Source organism: Mesoplodon densirostris, chromosome 15 (assembly GCF_025265405.1).
Source record: "Mesoplodon densirostris isolate mMesDen1 chromosome 15, mMesDen1 primary haplotype, whole genome shotgun sequence".
NCBI lineage: Eukaryota > Metazoa > Chordata > Mammalia > Artiodactyla > Ziphiidae > Mesoplodon > Mesoplodon densirostris.
The window spans coordinates 77,172,902-77,188,507 of NC_082675.1; the positions used below are offsets into that span (position 1 = coordinate 77,172,902).

General features: G+C 37.2%; 1 protein-coding gene across 4 annotated transcripts in view; it reads right to left on the reverse strand.

Moving 5' to 3' along the window:
* The window catches only part of PIGN (phosphatidylinositol glycan anchor biosynthesis class N), a 106,683-nt gene that overhangs the window by 62,733 nt on the left and 28,344 nt on the right, over window positions 1-15,606 (reverse strand). For all 4 annotated transcript variants that reach the window (XM_060119168.1, XM_060119169.1, XM_060119167.1 and 1 more), the window contains 4 exons: window positions 13,528-13,587; window positions 12,192-12,284; window positions 10,776-10,831; window positions 114-192 (listed from right to left, as the gene is read on the reverse strand). In XM_060119168.1, the coding sequence (XP_059975151.1) occupies window positions 114-192; window positions 10,776-10,831; window positions 12,192-12,284; window positions 13,528-13,587 (288 nt within the window). The remainder of the gene's footprint in view (window positions 1-113; window positions 193-10,775; window positions 10,832-12,191; window positions 12,285-13,527; window positions 13,588-15,606) is intronic.

Here is a 15,606-nt window from a genome sequence, read left to right on the forward strand (position 1 = left end):
TTAAAGGTTCAGGACAGCTCCCTGGCCGGCCCACTGCGCCTTCCATCACCATACCTGCCCCTCCCCATACCTGAACGATCAGCTATTTATATATACAAGGCCTGCATACTTACTGCTTCATCATACTTTTTCTGTTTTATATAAGATCTTGCTTTTCTTAAAATGTTGATCTGTTTAGAATCAGAAAGCGAGCTACAAAAGAAAAAAAATGCTTTAGGTTTAAAATGTTTCTTCATTTCAATTACATTTTTTCTTGGTTCTTTGCTTAATTGAAAATAAAAGGATGGTGAAAATTGAGTAAAGAAAGAGAGAAAGAAACAAACAAACAAACTCTGAGCCAAACTGTATCACTGCTGGTTATCTGAACTCTTCCAAGAAATAACTTATAATTAAATTTGGTTTTCTTGACTCAAAGTTTCAACTGCCAAGCTCCACTTATGACAGTCATACAATACATCATTGGAAGAAATGTAATGCTCTGGCTAACACAGAAATTCTGATTAAATCAATGTAATTAATGGAACAACAAACGAGTGGTCTGAGTTACAACACTCAGCTCTCTCATGCTCATGGTAGACACAACAGACAGGGCAGAGTCATTACGGTGCTTTGTACCCTTGAGCCAGACAGGGCCTGACAATTTTCATTATCAAAGAGATCCGAGCAGAGCTTAACCAACAATTAAAGTTAGTGAATAATTTGAATCTATTTGCTATTTTTGTATTACACCATATACTTTTTTGGTTTTCCTACCTTTCATTTCTCTTTCCACCATTTCCCTGTCCTTGTTTTACCATAGTAAAAACCTTAAATACAAAGGGGAAATACTCCTAATACTGCATAAGTAATTTTTAAATAAGTATATTTAAACACAAAATTGAATATATACTGCTTAACTAGTATCTACATTCCTAAAGTGAATACCTTTACATTTTAGAAGTGTAAAAAAGTTATTTAAGGATATATTAGGTTGGATCATTTGAAACTGATGTTTTTATATGTCAAAAACTCCAAATTAAATTTTGACAATTTCATATGGCTCAATAATCACTTGTCTTCTTTCTACTTGGTTTCAGCAGCTTCTAAAGAGATAAGATGGAGACTTTGTAGAAAGTTCATCTTTTAAGCAATGTTATTAGTTTGGGTGGGTCACAGACATCTTTCAGAATCAGAAACTCGCTCTAGAAAAATAAATAATCCAAAATCTTACATATAATTTCAGAAAATTCAAGAACCCCAGAACTCAACTATGAACTCTCTACAGTTCTATAGAGGCTTGATTAAGAATCTGTGCCTACACCAAGGGATCCCAGATCTTTCAACTCATGGGAACCCAATCACTGTCAGATTGTAGTAAAATCCCCTACCCCTGGACTCAATGGGATGTGGAAGAAAAAGGTACCAGGAAGCAAGAATACATGAAAGAAAAACAAGTTACTTCAAACTGTTGCCATGATCCAGTTCTCTGTCCTTCAGACACCACACATTTTGGAATATCTTCCTAGAAGTCTTAGAAATGGAATTACTGGGCCAAAGGGCACAGGCATTCTTTGAAGGCTACATCTAAGATACATTTTCCAAAGTTCTATAAAATCCTTCTAAGTTGATCTTCCTTCTCGTTGCTCTAATCCACTCCACTTCCTAAAATACTGATTACATCTTCTGATATATGTGAAATTGATATGGGTATATTATTGTCTACTTCATCAATTCTAAACTTCCTGGACTACTGATGACCATCTCCTTCTATTCTACTTAATTTCCCATTATCCCAAATATATACTCTGTTATAAAATGGTTAAGCTCTTCATTCTTCACCTATCTTGCATTCATGTCTGAGTTATTGTTCACAAAGATCCTCCCGTCTCTGCTTTCTAAAATCAAATCTTCATCATCCTTTATGGTCTACTCCAAATCTCACCTCACACCATTAGCACTTTAGTGTGCTCTCATCATCAATTTATTTCTCTTCAATTAAATTTTAAACTTTATGAGGGCCACTAATTATTTACATTAATATCAATAATACTCAGCAAAGTGCAAAGCACATAAAATGAATCAATAACTCTTAATTGATTAAAATGCTATAAAAAGGGCTTCCCTGGTGGCGCAGTGGTTGAGAGTGTGCCTGCCGATGCAGGGGACACGGGTTCGTGCCCCGGTCCGGGAAGATCCCACATGCCGCGGAGCGGCTGGCCCCGTGAGCCATGGCTGCTGAGCCTGCGTGTCCAGAGCCTGTGCTCCACGGTAGGAGAGTCCACAAAAGTGAGAGGGCAGTATATCGCAAAAAAACAAAAACAAAAACCAAAGTTAGCAGAAGGAAAGAAATCATAAAGATCAGATCAGAAATAAATGAAAATGAAATGAAGGAAACCATAGCAAAGACCAATAAAACTAAAAGCTGGTTCTTTGAGAAGATAAACAAAATTCATAAACCATTAGCCAGACTCGTCGAGAAAAAAAGGGAGAAGAATCAAATCAATAGATTTAGAAATGAAAAAGGAGAAGTAACAACTGACACTGCAGAAATACAAAGGATCATGAGAGATTACTACAAGCAACTATCTGCTAATAAAATGGACAACCTGGAAGAAATGGACAAATTCTCAGAAATGCATAACCTGCTGAGACTGAACGAGGAAGAAATAGAAAATATGAACAGACCAATCAGAAGCACTGAAATTGAAACCGTGAATAAAAATGTTCCAACAAACAAAAGCCCAGGACCAGATGGCTTCACAGATGAATTCTATCAAACATTTAGAGAAGAGGTAATACCTATCCTTCTCAAACTCTTCCAAAATATAGCAGAGGGAGGAACACTCCCAAACTCATTCTACGAGGCCACCATCACCTTGATACCAAAACCAGACAGAGATGTCACAAAGAAAGAAAACTACAGGCCAGTATCACTGATGAACATAGATGTAAAAATCCTCAACAAAATACTAGCAAACAGAATCCAACAGCACATTAAAAGGATCATACACCATGATCAAGTGGGGTTTATTCCAGGAATGCAAGAATTCTTCAATATATGCAAATCAATCAACATGATACACCATATTAACAAATTGAAGGAGAAAAACCATATGATCATCTCAATAGATGCAGAGAAAGCTTTCGACAAAATTCAACACCCATTTATGATAAAAACCCTGCAGAAAGTAGGCATAGAGGGAACTTTCCTCAACATAATAAAGGCCATATATGACAAACCCACAGCCAACATCGTCCTCAATAGTGGCAAGGTTGCCCACTCTCACCACTATTATTCAACATAGTTTTGGAAGTTTTAGCCACAGCAATCAGAGAAGAAAAGGAAATAAAAGGAATCCAAACCGGAAAAGAAGTAAAGCTGTCACTGTTTGCAGATGACATGATACTATACATAGAGAATCCTAAAAATGCTACCAGAAAACTACTAGAGTTAATCAATGAATTTGGTAAAGTAGCAGGATACAAAATTAATGCACAGAAATCTCTGGCATTCCTATACACTAATGATGAAAAATCTGAAAGTGAAATCAAGAAAACACTCCCATTTACCACTGCAACAAAAAGAATAAAGTATCTAGGAATAAACCTACCTATGGAGACAAAAGACCTGTATGCAGAAAACTATAAGACACTGATGACAGAAATTAAAGATGATACAAATAGATGGAGAGATGTACCATGTTCTTGGATTGGAAGAATCAACATTGTGAAAATGACTCTACTACCCAAAGCAATCTACAGATTCAATGCAATCCCTATCAAACTACCACTGGCATTTTTCACAGAACTAGAACAAAAAAATTCACAATTTGTATGGAAACACAAAAGACCCCGAATAGCCAAAGCAATTCTGAGAATGAAAAACAGAGCTGGAGCACAGGCTACGGATGCGCAGGCCACAACAGTGAGAGGCCCGCATACAGCAAAAAAAAAAAAAAAAAAAAAAAAACAGAGCTGGAGGAATCAGGCTCCCTGACTTTGGACTATACTACAAAGCTACAGTAATCAAGACAGTATGGTACTGGCACAAAAACAGAAATTTAGATCAATGGAACAGGATAGAAAGCCCAGAGATAAACCCACGCACATATGGTCACCTTATCTTTGATAAAGGAGGCAGGAATGTACAGTGGAGAAAGGACAGCCTCTTCAATAAGTGGTGCTGGGAAAACTGGACAGGGACATGTAAAAGTATGAGATTAGATCACTCCCTAACACCATACACAAAAATAAGCTCAAAATGGATTAAAGACCTAAATGTAAGGCCAGAAACTATCAAACTCTTAGAGGAAAACATAGGCAGAACACTCTATGACCTAAATCACAGCAAGTTCCTTTTTGACCCACCTCCCAGAGAAATGGAAATAAAAACAAAAATAAACAAACGGGACCTAATGAAACTTCAAAGCTTTTGCACAGCAAAGGAAACCATAAACAAGACCAAAAGACAACCCTCAGAATGGGAGAAAATATTTGCAAATGAAGCAAGTGACAAAGGATTAATCTACAAAATTTACAAGCAGCTCATGCAGCTCAATAATAGAAAAACAAACAACCCAATCCAAAAATGGGCAGAAGACCTAAATAGACATTTCTCCAAAGAAGATATACAGACTGCCAATAAACACATGAAAGAATGCTCAACATCATTAATCATTAGAGAAATGCAAATCAAAACTACAATGAGATATCATCTCATACCGGTCAGAATGGCCATCATCAAAAAAACTAGAAACAATAAATGCTGGAGAGGGTGTGGAGAAAAGGGAACACTCTTGCACTGCTGGTGGGAATGTGAATTGGTACAGCCACTATAGAGAACAGTATGGAGGTTCCTTAAAAAACTACAAATAGAACTACCATATGACCCAGCAATCCCACTACTAGGCATATACCCTGAGAAAACCATAATTCAAAAAGAGACATGTACCAAAATGTTCATAGCAGCCCTATTCACAATAGCCCCGAGATGGAAACAACCTAAGTGTCCATCATCAGATGAATGGATAAAGAAGACGTGGCACATATATACAATGGAATATTACTCAGCCATAAAAAGAAATGAAATTGAGCTATTTGTAATGAGGTGGATGGACCTAGAGTCTGTCATACAGAGTGAAGTAAGTCAGAAAGAGAAAAACAAATACCGTATGCTAACACATATAAATGGAATTTAAGAAAAAAAATGTCATGAAGAACCTAGGGGTAAGACAGGAATAAAGACACAGACCTACTAGAGAATGGACTTGAGGATATGGGGAGGGGGAAGGGTAAGCTGTGACAAAGTGAGAGAGTGGCATGGACATATATACACTACCAAACGTAAAATAGATAGCTAGTGGGAAGCAGCCACATAGCACAGGGAGATCAGCTCGGTGCTTTGTGACCACCTTGAGGGGTGGGATAGGGAGGGTGGGAGGGAGGGAGACGCAAGAGGGAAGATATATGGGAACATATGTATATGTATAACTGATTCACTTTGTTATAAAGCAGAAACTAACACACCATTGTAAAGCAATTATACTCCAATAAAGATGTAAAAAATAAATAAAAAGTTACTTTAAAAAAATTTATTTAGTTATTTATTTATTTTTGGCTGTGTCAGGTCTTTGTTGATGTACGCAGGCTTTCTCTAGTTGTGGCAAGCAGGGGTTACTCTTTGTTATGGTGTGCGGGTTTCTCATTGTGGTGGCTTCTCTTGCTGCAGAGCATGGGCTCTAGGTGCGCGGGCTTCCATAGTTGTGGCTCGTGGGCTCTGGAGTGCAGGCTCAGTAGTTGTGGCTCATGGGCTTAGTTCCTCCATGGCATGTAGGATCTTCCTGGGCCAGGGCTCGAACCTGTGTCCTCTAAATTGGCAGGAGGATTCTTAACTACTGTGCTACCAGGGAAGTCCCAAAAGTTACTTTTTTAAAAGAAGAATTTTGGGTTTGAGGCAGAAAATTATACTTTTAGTAAATAATTAGTAAATCAGATGGATGAAGTGGTAGAAAGATTCATATTAAAACAAATATTTAAAATTTGGTCCAAGGGAGGAATTTTAATCCATGTCAGACTAAAACAAGTAAATATATTAAAAAGAATCAAAGTATCTTTTGTCATTTTAGTAGGAAATATTAATATTAAAATATTCTGTTAAAATTTATTTCAGTTCCCTGAATTTAAATAGTGATTTTTAAATAAAATATAACAGATGTTTTGGCTTCTATTGGCAAGGTACAATATCTCCTTCCCATTTTCATTTTTTTCTAAAATATCTCTTAAGAGTCTTCTCTTGTTCTTTTCTCATTTCATGGAATTTTTTTCTTTTAATCTTTTTCTTATCTTACTTTAGCCTCTATACACACTTTTCAAACAGAAAGTGTTTTTTCCTCCTTTTTAAGGTACATGTAGCCAAACTATACTTTTTCTAGTCGTTTAGCTCCACCTGCTGGTCATTCCTTGGCATAGACTCAGGGTCCATTAGACACAATTTTAGTTTTGAGGGTTTTTTGAGCAGTTCTATTTGTCATAATGAATATTTCATGATTATTGTTCTTTCTTAGAGGTCTTTAAAATATCGAAGGTAAAATTTACTTATTTTTTAAATAATAGGATAAAATAGGATATGCAATTACCATATGGATCCATTGGACCCTTTTACAAGTCTAAGATATGTTACCATCTTGTTCTTCCTATATCTTGACACATTTGCTATTTCATCACCCTAGGAACTATTACATTATTCACCAATATTCATGCTAGAAAAGACTAAATAAGACAATGGATGAATGGTAGAGAGATATTATTAAACCTAAATCTAGTGATGCTGGTGAAATTAATCACATAAGTAAAATCTCAAGGCTGAATTTTCAGCTGTCAATATCCTAGATAAGTCTTCTTACATTTAAGAACTAATGAGTGAACAATATATTTCTAACAAGAAAAAGGAAATATGGTACTTATTCAAGAAGGAAGGACTTCACTGAACAATTATTTGTAACAAGAACCTGAGCTGTTTTACAAAAAGGATGTGTGACCACAGCATTCTTTCATCTTTTATGATGTTTATGTCCCAATACTTACTTGATATATTTTCTAAGTGGACAATGCTAACATTAGGTGTATATATAAAGGTGACTGGAAGGAAAGAGATGGTGTAGAAATGAAAAAAACTCATTGGATTAGAGAAAAATAAAGAGCCCATTGTATTCAGATGATAAATGATGATAACTGTTTTTCCTGGTATACTGAACATATGTAACAGGGAAAACAGGATAGTACTCATAATAGAAATAAAATACCCAGGAATAAAATAATGAGAAATGTATATTGGATGGGAAAAGATAAAATTTTACTTAGGGACATAACAGAAGATATAAATAAATAAATAAAGTTCAATAGTGTAAAAACCTCAATTCTCTCCAAATTGCTTCCTAAATATAGTGTAATAACCAAAGAATTTTTCATATAATTCAAGTTGATGATTCTAAAATTTATATGGAAGAATAAATTTCTTTTTTATCTGTGCCCATAACTTTTATGATTTTGATTCATGCCAATGATTAGAATACCGTTTGTTTTGTTTTGTTTTGTTTTTGCCACACTGTGTGGCTTACAGGATCTTAGTTCCCCAACCAGGGATTGAGCCCAGGCCCACGTCAGTGAAAGTGCCAAGTCCTAACCACTGGACCACCATGGAACTACCTATTTTTTGTTTCTTTTTAAATTATGTTTTATCAAAGCAATATATACATATAATTTTTTAAAATCAAAAACAGTACAGAGGGGCAAAATGACAACCAATGTGTCATTTTGTCACAAAGCCCCACCCTTCTCAGCTCTCAGTTCCCCAACCCAGAAATAAAAATTTTTACATGTGTCTGATTTTAGTTATTCTGGTAGTTACCCTCATTTTTCTTAATAATATGCTTTTATTACTATTTCTTTTTTAAATTTTTATGTTTTTATTTTTGGCTGTATTCGGTCTTCGTTGCTGTGCACAGGCTTTCTCTAGTTGTGGTGAGTGGGAGCTACTCTTCGTTGCAGTGTGCGGGCTTCTCGTTGCAGTGGCTTCTCTTGTTGCAGAGCATGGGCTCTAGGCACGAGGGCTTCAGTAGTTGTGGCTCGCGGGCTCTAGAGTGCTGGCTCAGTAGTTGTGGCACACGGGCTTAGTTGCTCCGTGGCATGTGGGATCTTCCTGGGCCAGGGTTGAACCTGTGTCCCCTGCATTGGTGGGCGGATTCTTAACCACTGCACCACTAGGGAAGCCCCTATTACTATTTCTTGACTTGATAGCCTGAGACCCTTGTTGTTGACTCCCCGCTGACTCTGTTCCTGCTGTCCCCTCCCACCTCAATATGGTTATATTACTATTTTTACCTCCTGGTGGTTACATTGGTCACTTTAATAATCTAATACCCAAACCTCTACCTTATTCTCTCAACTGTAGCTGGAATCATCTCCACATTCTATTTTATGAGGACAATAGCACCACTATTATTCCATTTATATTTCTGCCTTCTAACCTGTAGCCTGGTACATTGCCTAAGTTGGTAACATATGCATTCTATTCTGTAATCATTATTAAGTCTTCCTTGCTTTGTCTAAGGTTTGACTCTAAAAGCTGAAAACCAATATTTACATTATTTATGATTACTTAAATGCTGTTCACTCAGTAGCAAGGTTTTATACTATAATTAAATTTTCTCATCTATTTCTTTGAAGGCTTGATCCACATGCCAATCTTCAAATCTTTCTTACAGTCCCAACAATTGTTCAAAATCATGTCACATCTTAGGTTGCTTCAGATTTGAAGCCTGCTTTTATTGTACAATTTAAAATGTTTCCTTTCCCCTTAAGTTTCCAGTGTATGGGGGGTGAAGAAATGACACCTTCCAGTGTTTCCTCCAGCTTCTCATTCAGTGCATATATTACTTAAAATTCATTTCACTTCATTTGAGGTCTACTTGCTGTTCTAATCTGGAGGATTTGCCGTCCATTTGGACCATTCTTGCACAGGTTATAATTCCATAAGTTTTTAGTTGCATTTTGCATTTAAAAAAATGCATTCTATACTTTTTCTCATTTTGTAAAGTTTGTGCTGCTTTTTTATTTATGGATACAACAGTTTCTCAGATATTTCTGAGGATTTTAATATTTTTAAGCTCTTTTCTATTCCTTCACTTATCTATTTCCTCACAAGTCAATTCTTTGTTTTATCCAAGGCTTTTCTGGTCATACTGCAGGCTTTCAACGAATGATGATTTTCAGCCAGACAAGTTTTCAGGCAGGGTGGGTGAGCCAGTGGGTGAGAATCAACCATTCTGTTGGGCTCCCTGGTGACACAAAGCTAGCAGTGGCTCCGCAGGCAGGTGTTGGGCATGAAAGCAGGGGAAGTTCATGGGCAGCTCCCGGGCCAAGTGGAGGAAGGTGGGCAATGTGCACTTGAACCCCTTCCAGAAGAGCTTTTCCCTGATCAGTCTTTCTCAAGTAGCTGATCTAAAGTAACTCTCAGTTACTTTCAATGTCCTGTGTATTTTCTTCATATCAAAAATTGATAATATATTTCTTGTTCATTTATTTGTTTATTTTGTTACTGTCTGACTATACCACTACATTACAAATAAACAGATGCATATGATATCTAAATGATATAATATAGGGTAAATTCTAATTGATAAAGACTTGGCTTATAGTCTTTATAAGTATATGTGATAATCCTACAATTAGGGATACTCCTCAAAAATAATTCTACCTTTGACATATGTAATATAATTAATTTCATATGGTCATAACTTGCAAAATCCTAATTTTGCTTTGTTTTGCTCTCCTATACACATACACACACACACACACACAAAGGCAAGCTGCCATAGAGAATGATGTGATTACATGATTCAGAGGGCAATAGTTTCTAGTTTATGAATACTACACTAATGCTATATAAGTTATGAAAAATAACTCCAGTGAAGTCATTCAATCACATCCTTACCACCCATATTTCAAACAGTTTTTATTAATTTTGGTCAAGAGCAAAATCCTTCCTAATTAAATGTGAGTCCCTACTAACTGCAAACGAAGTCCAAGGAGGCTGAGAAAACCCACCCGAGTCGGTGGTGCGGAGCCACATTTATGACTCAAATCTCCCCATTCTCAATTCAAGGAAAGCACATCTATCTGCATGTGGGACAAAATCTGCTGCCCACCAAAATCTACTCTCCTCTTTTCCCAAGTAGTTGTCAGTGTTTCCCAGAATTGTCTCATTGGCCTTTTCTTGGCACTTTTCCCCAGAGCCTCCTACATGTTTAACAGTTTCCACCACCATCTTTATGCTGATGGCTCCAAAATCTTAATAACCAATTCTCATCTCTATCTTGAGATCCAAGTCCTTATTTTTAACTAATTAACTGGTATCTTCAAATGTAAGTTGAACTCAGTAAATTCATCCTTACCTTTCATACTAGCTCTTCTTTCTTTCTATAAGCCATAATGGCACAAGCATCTTCCCAATCAACCAAACCAAGAGCCCCACACCTTCCCAGTCAAGCCCTGTTGAATTTATCTCCTTAATGTTTCCTATATATCTCTGTGCCCCTATATCTCCTCTACCAGCCATTCAAAGGTATATAGCATCTGGTTCATTATTTATAAAACAATAGAAGAGGCTTTCATTTAGAAGACTGCACTAACGTACCCAAAAAAGACAATGTTTCTAAGTACCTAATCTATCCTGTCAAGCTTTCAAACTCAGTGAAAAGTTATTTCCTACAAGTTAATAAAAAATATAAGAGACTTACTTAAATGGTGTGAACAAAAATGGTAAAGTAGCTTCTTTTTTCTGAGTCATTTTCACCTGGGAACCAAGTAGGAAAATACTTTATATTATAAATGAGAAAAACATTAATTTCATTTTGAAATATAAACATCCATTGAAATGGTTCTTCGGGGACAGAAATAAATGGAATTTTGTGTTGTTATATTATTTCATAAATATCTAAAGAAAATGTTAATATTACTGTACCATTACAATAAGCTGAGAATTAAGCATATCAAGCCTGCAAAATAACATATTGTAATGTAATTAAACTATACTTCTTTAATTCTTAGGAAACAAAATAAGCCAAGCTGCATTAACATATTCTGTTATTAAGAATAACAGAGGGCCTCCCTGGTGGCGCAAGTGGTTGAGAGTCCGCCTGCCGATGCAGGGGATACGGGTTCGTGCCCCGGTCTGGGAGGATCCCATATGCCGCGGAGCGGCTGGGCCCGTGAGCCATGGCCGCTGAGCCTGCGCGTCCGGAGCCTGCGCGTCCGGAGCCTGTGCTCCGCAACGGGGGAGGCCACAACAGTGAGAGGCCCGCATACCGCAAAAAAAAAAAAAAAAAAAAAAAAAAGAATAACAGAAAGGGACTTCCCTGGTGGCGCAGTAGTTGAGAGTCTACCTGCCAGTACAGGGGACGTGGGTTCAATCCCTGGTCCAGGAGGATCCCACACGCTGCGGAGCAACTAAGCTCGTGCACCACAACTACTGAGCCTGCGTTCTGGAGCCCGCAAGCCACAACTACTGAAGCCTGTGTACCTAGAGCCCACGCGCCACAACTGCTGAGCCCACGCACCGCAACTACTGAAGCCCGCGTGTTCTAGGGACGGCATGCCACAACTACTGAGCCCACGTGCTGCAGCTACTAAAGCCCATGCGCCTAGAGCCCATGCTCCACAGCAGAGAAGCCCGTGCACTGCAATGAAGAGTAGCCCTGCTCGCCACAACTAGAGAAAGCCCGCGCACAGCAATGGAGACCCAACGCAGCCAAAAACAAAAAAGAATAACAGAAAGTTTCAGTTAAATGGTCACTTCTTTAAGCTCTTAATGCATATAATAATATACATGGAATGACAAGAAATGTTGCAATCTCTAATCCTACTTCTACAAGGCAAATTCCATTGATAAAGAATTGGTCTGTAGCCTTTATGAGCATATGTGGTACTCTAACAATTAGGGACACTCCTCAAAGGTAATTCTACACCCTCACACTGATTCATGGAACCTGCACCTCAGATATGTGAAACTTTAGGACACTAGTTAAACACACAAAATTTAAAGATAATAAATTATAGAAAATCATTTCTTAAAATGCAAAATCAAATATTTTCACTGAATATGTGCAATTTAAAAATTGTAGTAGCGTCCATTTTTGTGTGTGGTCTTGTTTTACCTTGAACTGTTCAAGAATCTGTACTGCGTTTGTAAACATGCTCTCTGCTTTGAAGAGATCAGTGCTGTTAAGTATATCCACAGGAAGGGTTCCCTGTAAATAACAGACACTGATTTAATATTAGTACTAACAAAGCTCAAAATATTCTTATAAAACAAAACAGACTTACAAAGGAAGCAATAGAGATGACATATGGACAAATTCTTGGAATAATTAAACAAAAAATCTTTTTAAAAACCATAACTAAAAAATGTTCTATTATATTTTCTTACAACGTAGATATAATAAAGTAAATAAAGCAAAAGAGATGAATTAAGTTCAATAAAACCTAACATTTATTTAAAGATTACTACGTGGCAGGCAGTGAACTAACGGTGCCCTGCACACACACGAAGTTACTATGGTGGGCTACAGCCAGCTCACTTAAAAAGAAAAAAAAGGCATAGTAAGAAAAATAGGACTATACTACCATGCATAGTAACAGTAAGGATTGTTTTGTGAAACTTTGGTTTCAGTGACAGACATACTCACACACTTAGGACTATAGGGGTCATATCAGAGTTCTGAGGTAGATGACATTTTTTTTTTTTAAGTTTGATTTGAAGGGCTAGAAAGAATGGCTGATGGGAATGGATTTTGTTTGTTTTTTAACTTTTCAGCATCCAGTTCCCATTCTTAATAGCATTACCATTCTATGTTGAGATATCAGGTAGAGCATAGTAGGTCTCTAATGAGGCCCCCCCAGCCTTCCCTCACTGAAGGGTAGACACATAACTGAGGCCAGACCACTCAAATGGTAAGCACTGGAATTTGACACCTGAGAGTCAAGGAACAGAGAGTACAACAGGTGTAATGTTACTCTCCCCTAGTGTCGGTGACCTTGCAGACTGGCCCTGCCATGCGACCACGGTGAGCTCCTTTCTCCTGAGTCTCTGGAGCATTCTTGGTTCCTGTTCATTTCCCAGTCTGGCTTTTGAGGACCCCTTTGATTTAGCAAACCAGCAATATCTTTTTAATAAATTTCCTTTAAATGGATTCAGTTTCTGTGGCTTACAATAAAAAATTACTTATATATTTTCATCACATAACTAAAATACAAAGACATAAATCTATTTACATTTTAGAAAATAAAAAATTTTTAAGAAAAGCTATTAGGCTTGTGCTCCATGTTGTATTTCATACATAATTATGAGGTGTTACATCTTTAGAAAGAAATATAAAGGAAAAAAGTTTTAAATGTAATCAAAGATCATTCAGAAACACATAAAAAGTAAATTTTACTGTACAATAATTTTTTTTTTATTCTGAGAGTTGATAAGAAAATTGTATTCTTTACCACTGAATTAAGAGGGAAGGGAACTCCAATAAGAGCAGCCATCAGTGGTGCAACATCAGCCTACAAACAGAAGAAGTTCAAATCTAAGAAGTCGACAGAGATCAACAAGGAAAGTAAATAATCTAATTAATATCACTGTGGTTTGAAAAGTAACCATGATATTCATTATAATCCATTACCTTCAAACATCTAATACATAGTAGGTACTGATCTCTAAAAAATGTCATTTGCTAGAGGTACGTGAACTTATGAAAACTTAAATTTGACAAGAAACCACTAGGAGCCCCAAATGTAAAACACATAAAACAAAAAGTTACTTATTCTAGATGCTAAAAACGTGACCACTTTATGCAACAGTGTTTGAGTATTATGAGAAGGATGCTTTAACTAGAAAATAAATAGGAAAAATAGACTTTAACTAAAGAAATATATATATATATATATATATATATATATATATATAAATTAAAGACAGTATGTATCAGAAGGAGGTTGGTTTGCCAGCCAGTGAAGTCCAGAAGAGATACAAATGAGCTAAGAGGCTCTTTGGACAAAAGACCTCAAATATCGTTTTGGAGAGCTCCCTTCAAGTCCAGTTTCCCAGAAGAGTTGTTCATGCTTTCTGTCTCCATGGCCTCACCTCCCCATCACTCCCCAGGCCACTCTAACTTGTTTTGACTCTTTATCATCCTGTAGAGCGCTCTTCCTAAAGAGCTAATAACCTCCATTTTTCTACAACTAATTGATTGCTTTTATATTAGTCCATACAATTTTTCAGGGAGTAAAATACTTGGCTGTCAGAATGTTCAGTTTCAAACACTTGCTTGTGATCTCCGAGACCTTGGGCAGGTTATTTAACCTCTCCAATGCTTCAGTTTCCTTATCAGTTAAAAAAGAAATAAAAGTTTCTCCCTTACAGAGTTATGGCAGGATCAAATGAGACTAAGTTTATAAAGTACCTGGTGCATAATAGTCCTGCACTAACCGGTGGCTACAAATGCTGTTGTGATGATTATAATTACGTGACCTCTTGGCAGTGCTGCGCAGACCACCCCCTCCTGGGCCTCTGTAACATCGCTTCACTGAGTGTCTCCAATCTCACTGTGGCTTCTTTCCAGATACCTTCTCTAGCCCCCATTTAAAATTGGAGTTTGGTCCCAGGCTCTCAGTGTTACTTTTTACCATCTAGACTCTCTTTACCATCTCATAAAACACTGAAAACCCCATTGGCCGCCTAATCGCTTCCTCTCCTTCCCCCAGAATCCACCGTTGGCCTCCTCTGATCTAGTCTCCATGCTGCAGCCAGAGGAATCCTTTCACAGAAAATCAGATCATGTCACTCCCCAGGCTTTGAACACTTCAAAGGCTTCCTCAAGCTTTAGGATTAACTCCATAGGGCCCATGAGGCCCTGTGTGGTCCAGTGTCTACCTTATTCTGCCTCACATCAAACCACGGTCTGTTGCTCTGTACACCCATTTCTTCAAGATCCTTTAAAATGCCACATACCCTCTACCAGAGCTCTGGGCACATGCTGCTCCTTTGCCTGAAAAGCTCCCTTCCTCCTGCCTTGGCCTGGCAACTGCTACTCATTCTTCAATCTCAGCCCAAGCCTCAATTTCTGAGGAAGCCTTTGCTGACCACACAGCCTATGAGATATATCTGCTTTATACACTGATGGCTTCACAGGCCTCTTTTGTTGTACTTATCACGGCTATAATTTTACGTTTATTTGTATGATAAATACAAATAAAAGTAAAATTTATCTTATTCCTAAACTATAAGCTTCCTAGGGTAGGGAGTGTGTCAGCTTTTATTCACCATTATATCCCTTATACAAAGTTTAATGTTAATGTGTTAATGTTTCAATATTTTAATGTTAATGTTAATGTTTGCACGATGTTTAAACATACTGCAGACACACAACAATGTTGGCAGAAGGAATGAATAAAGAATTCTCAACTAATATAGATCTGAAGCAGTATTCAGAGAGCAATAGCTGAATCTATATTTAGTTTTTGATTATGATCCAATCTATATAAAAAACATATTCTTGTTTTATGGACTTCAAGTTATTCCTA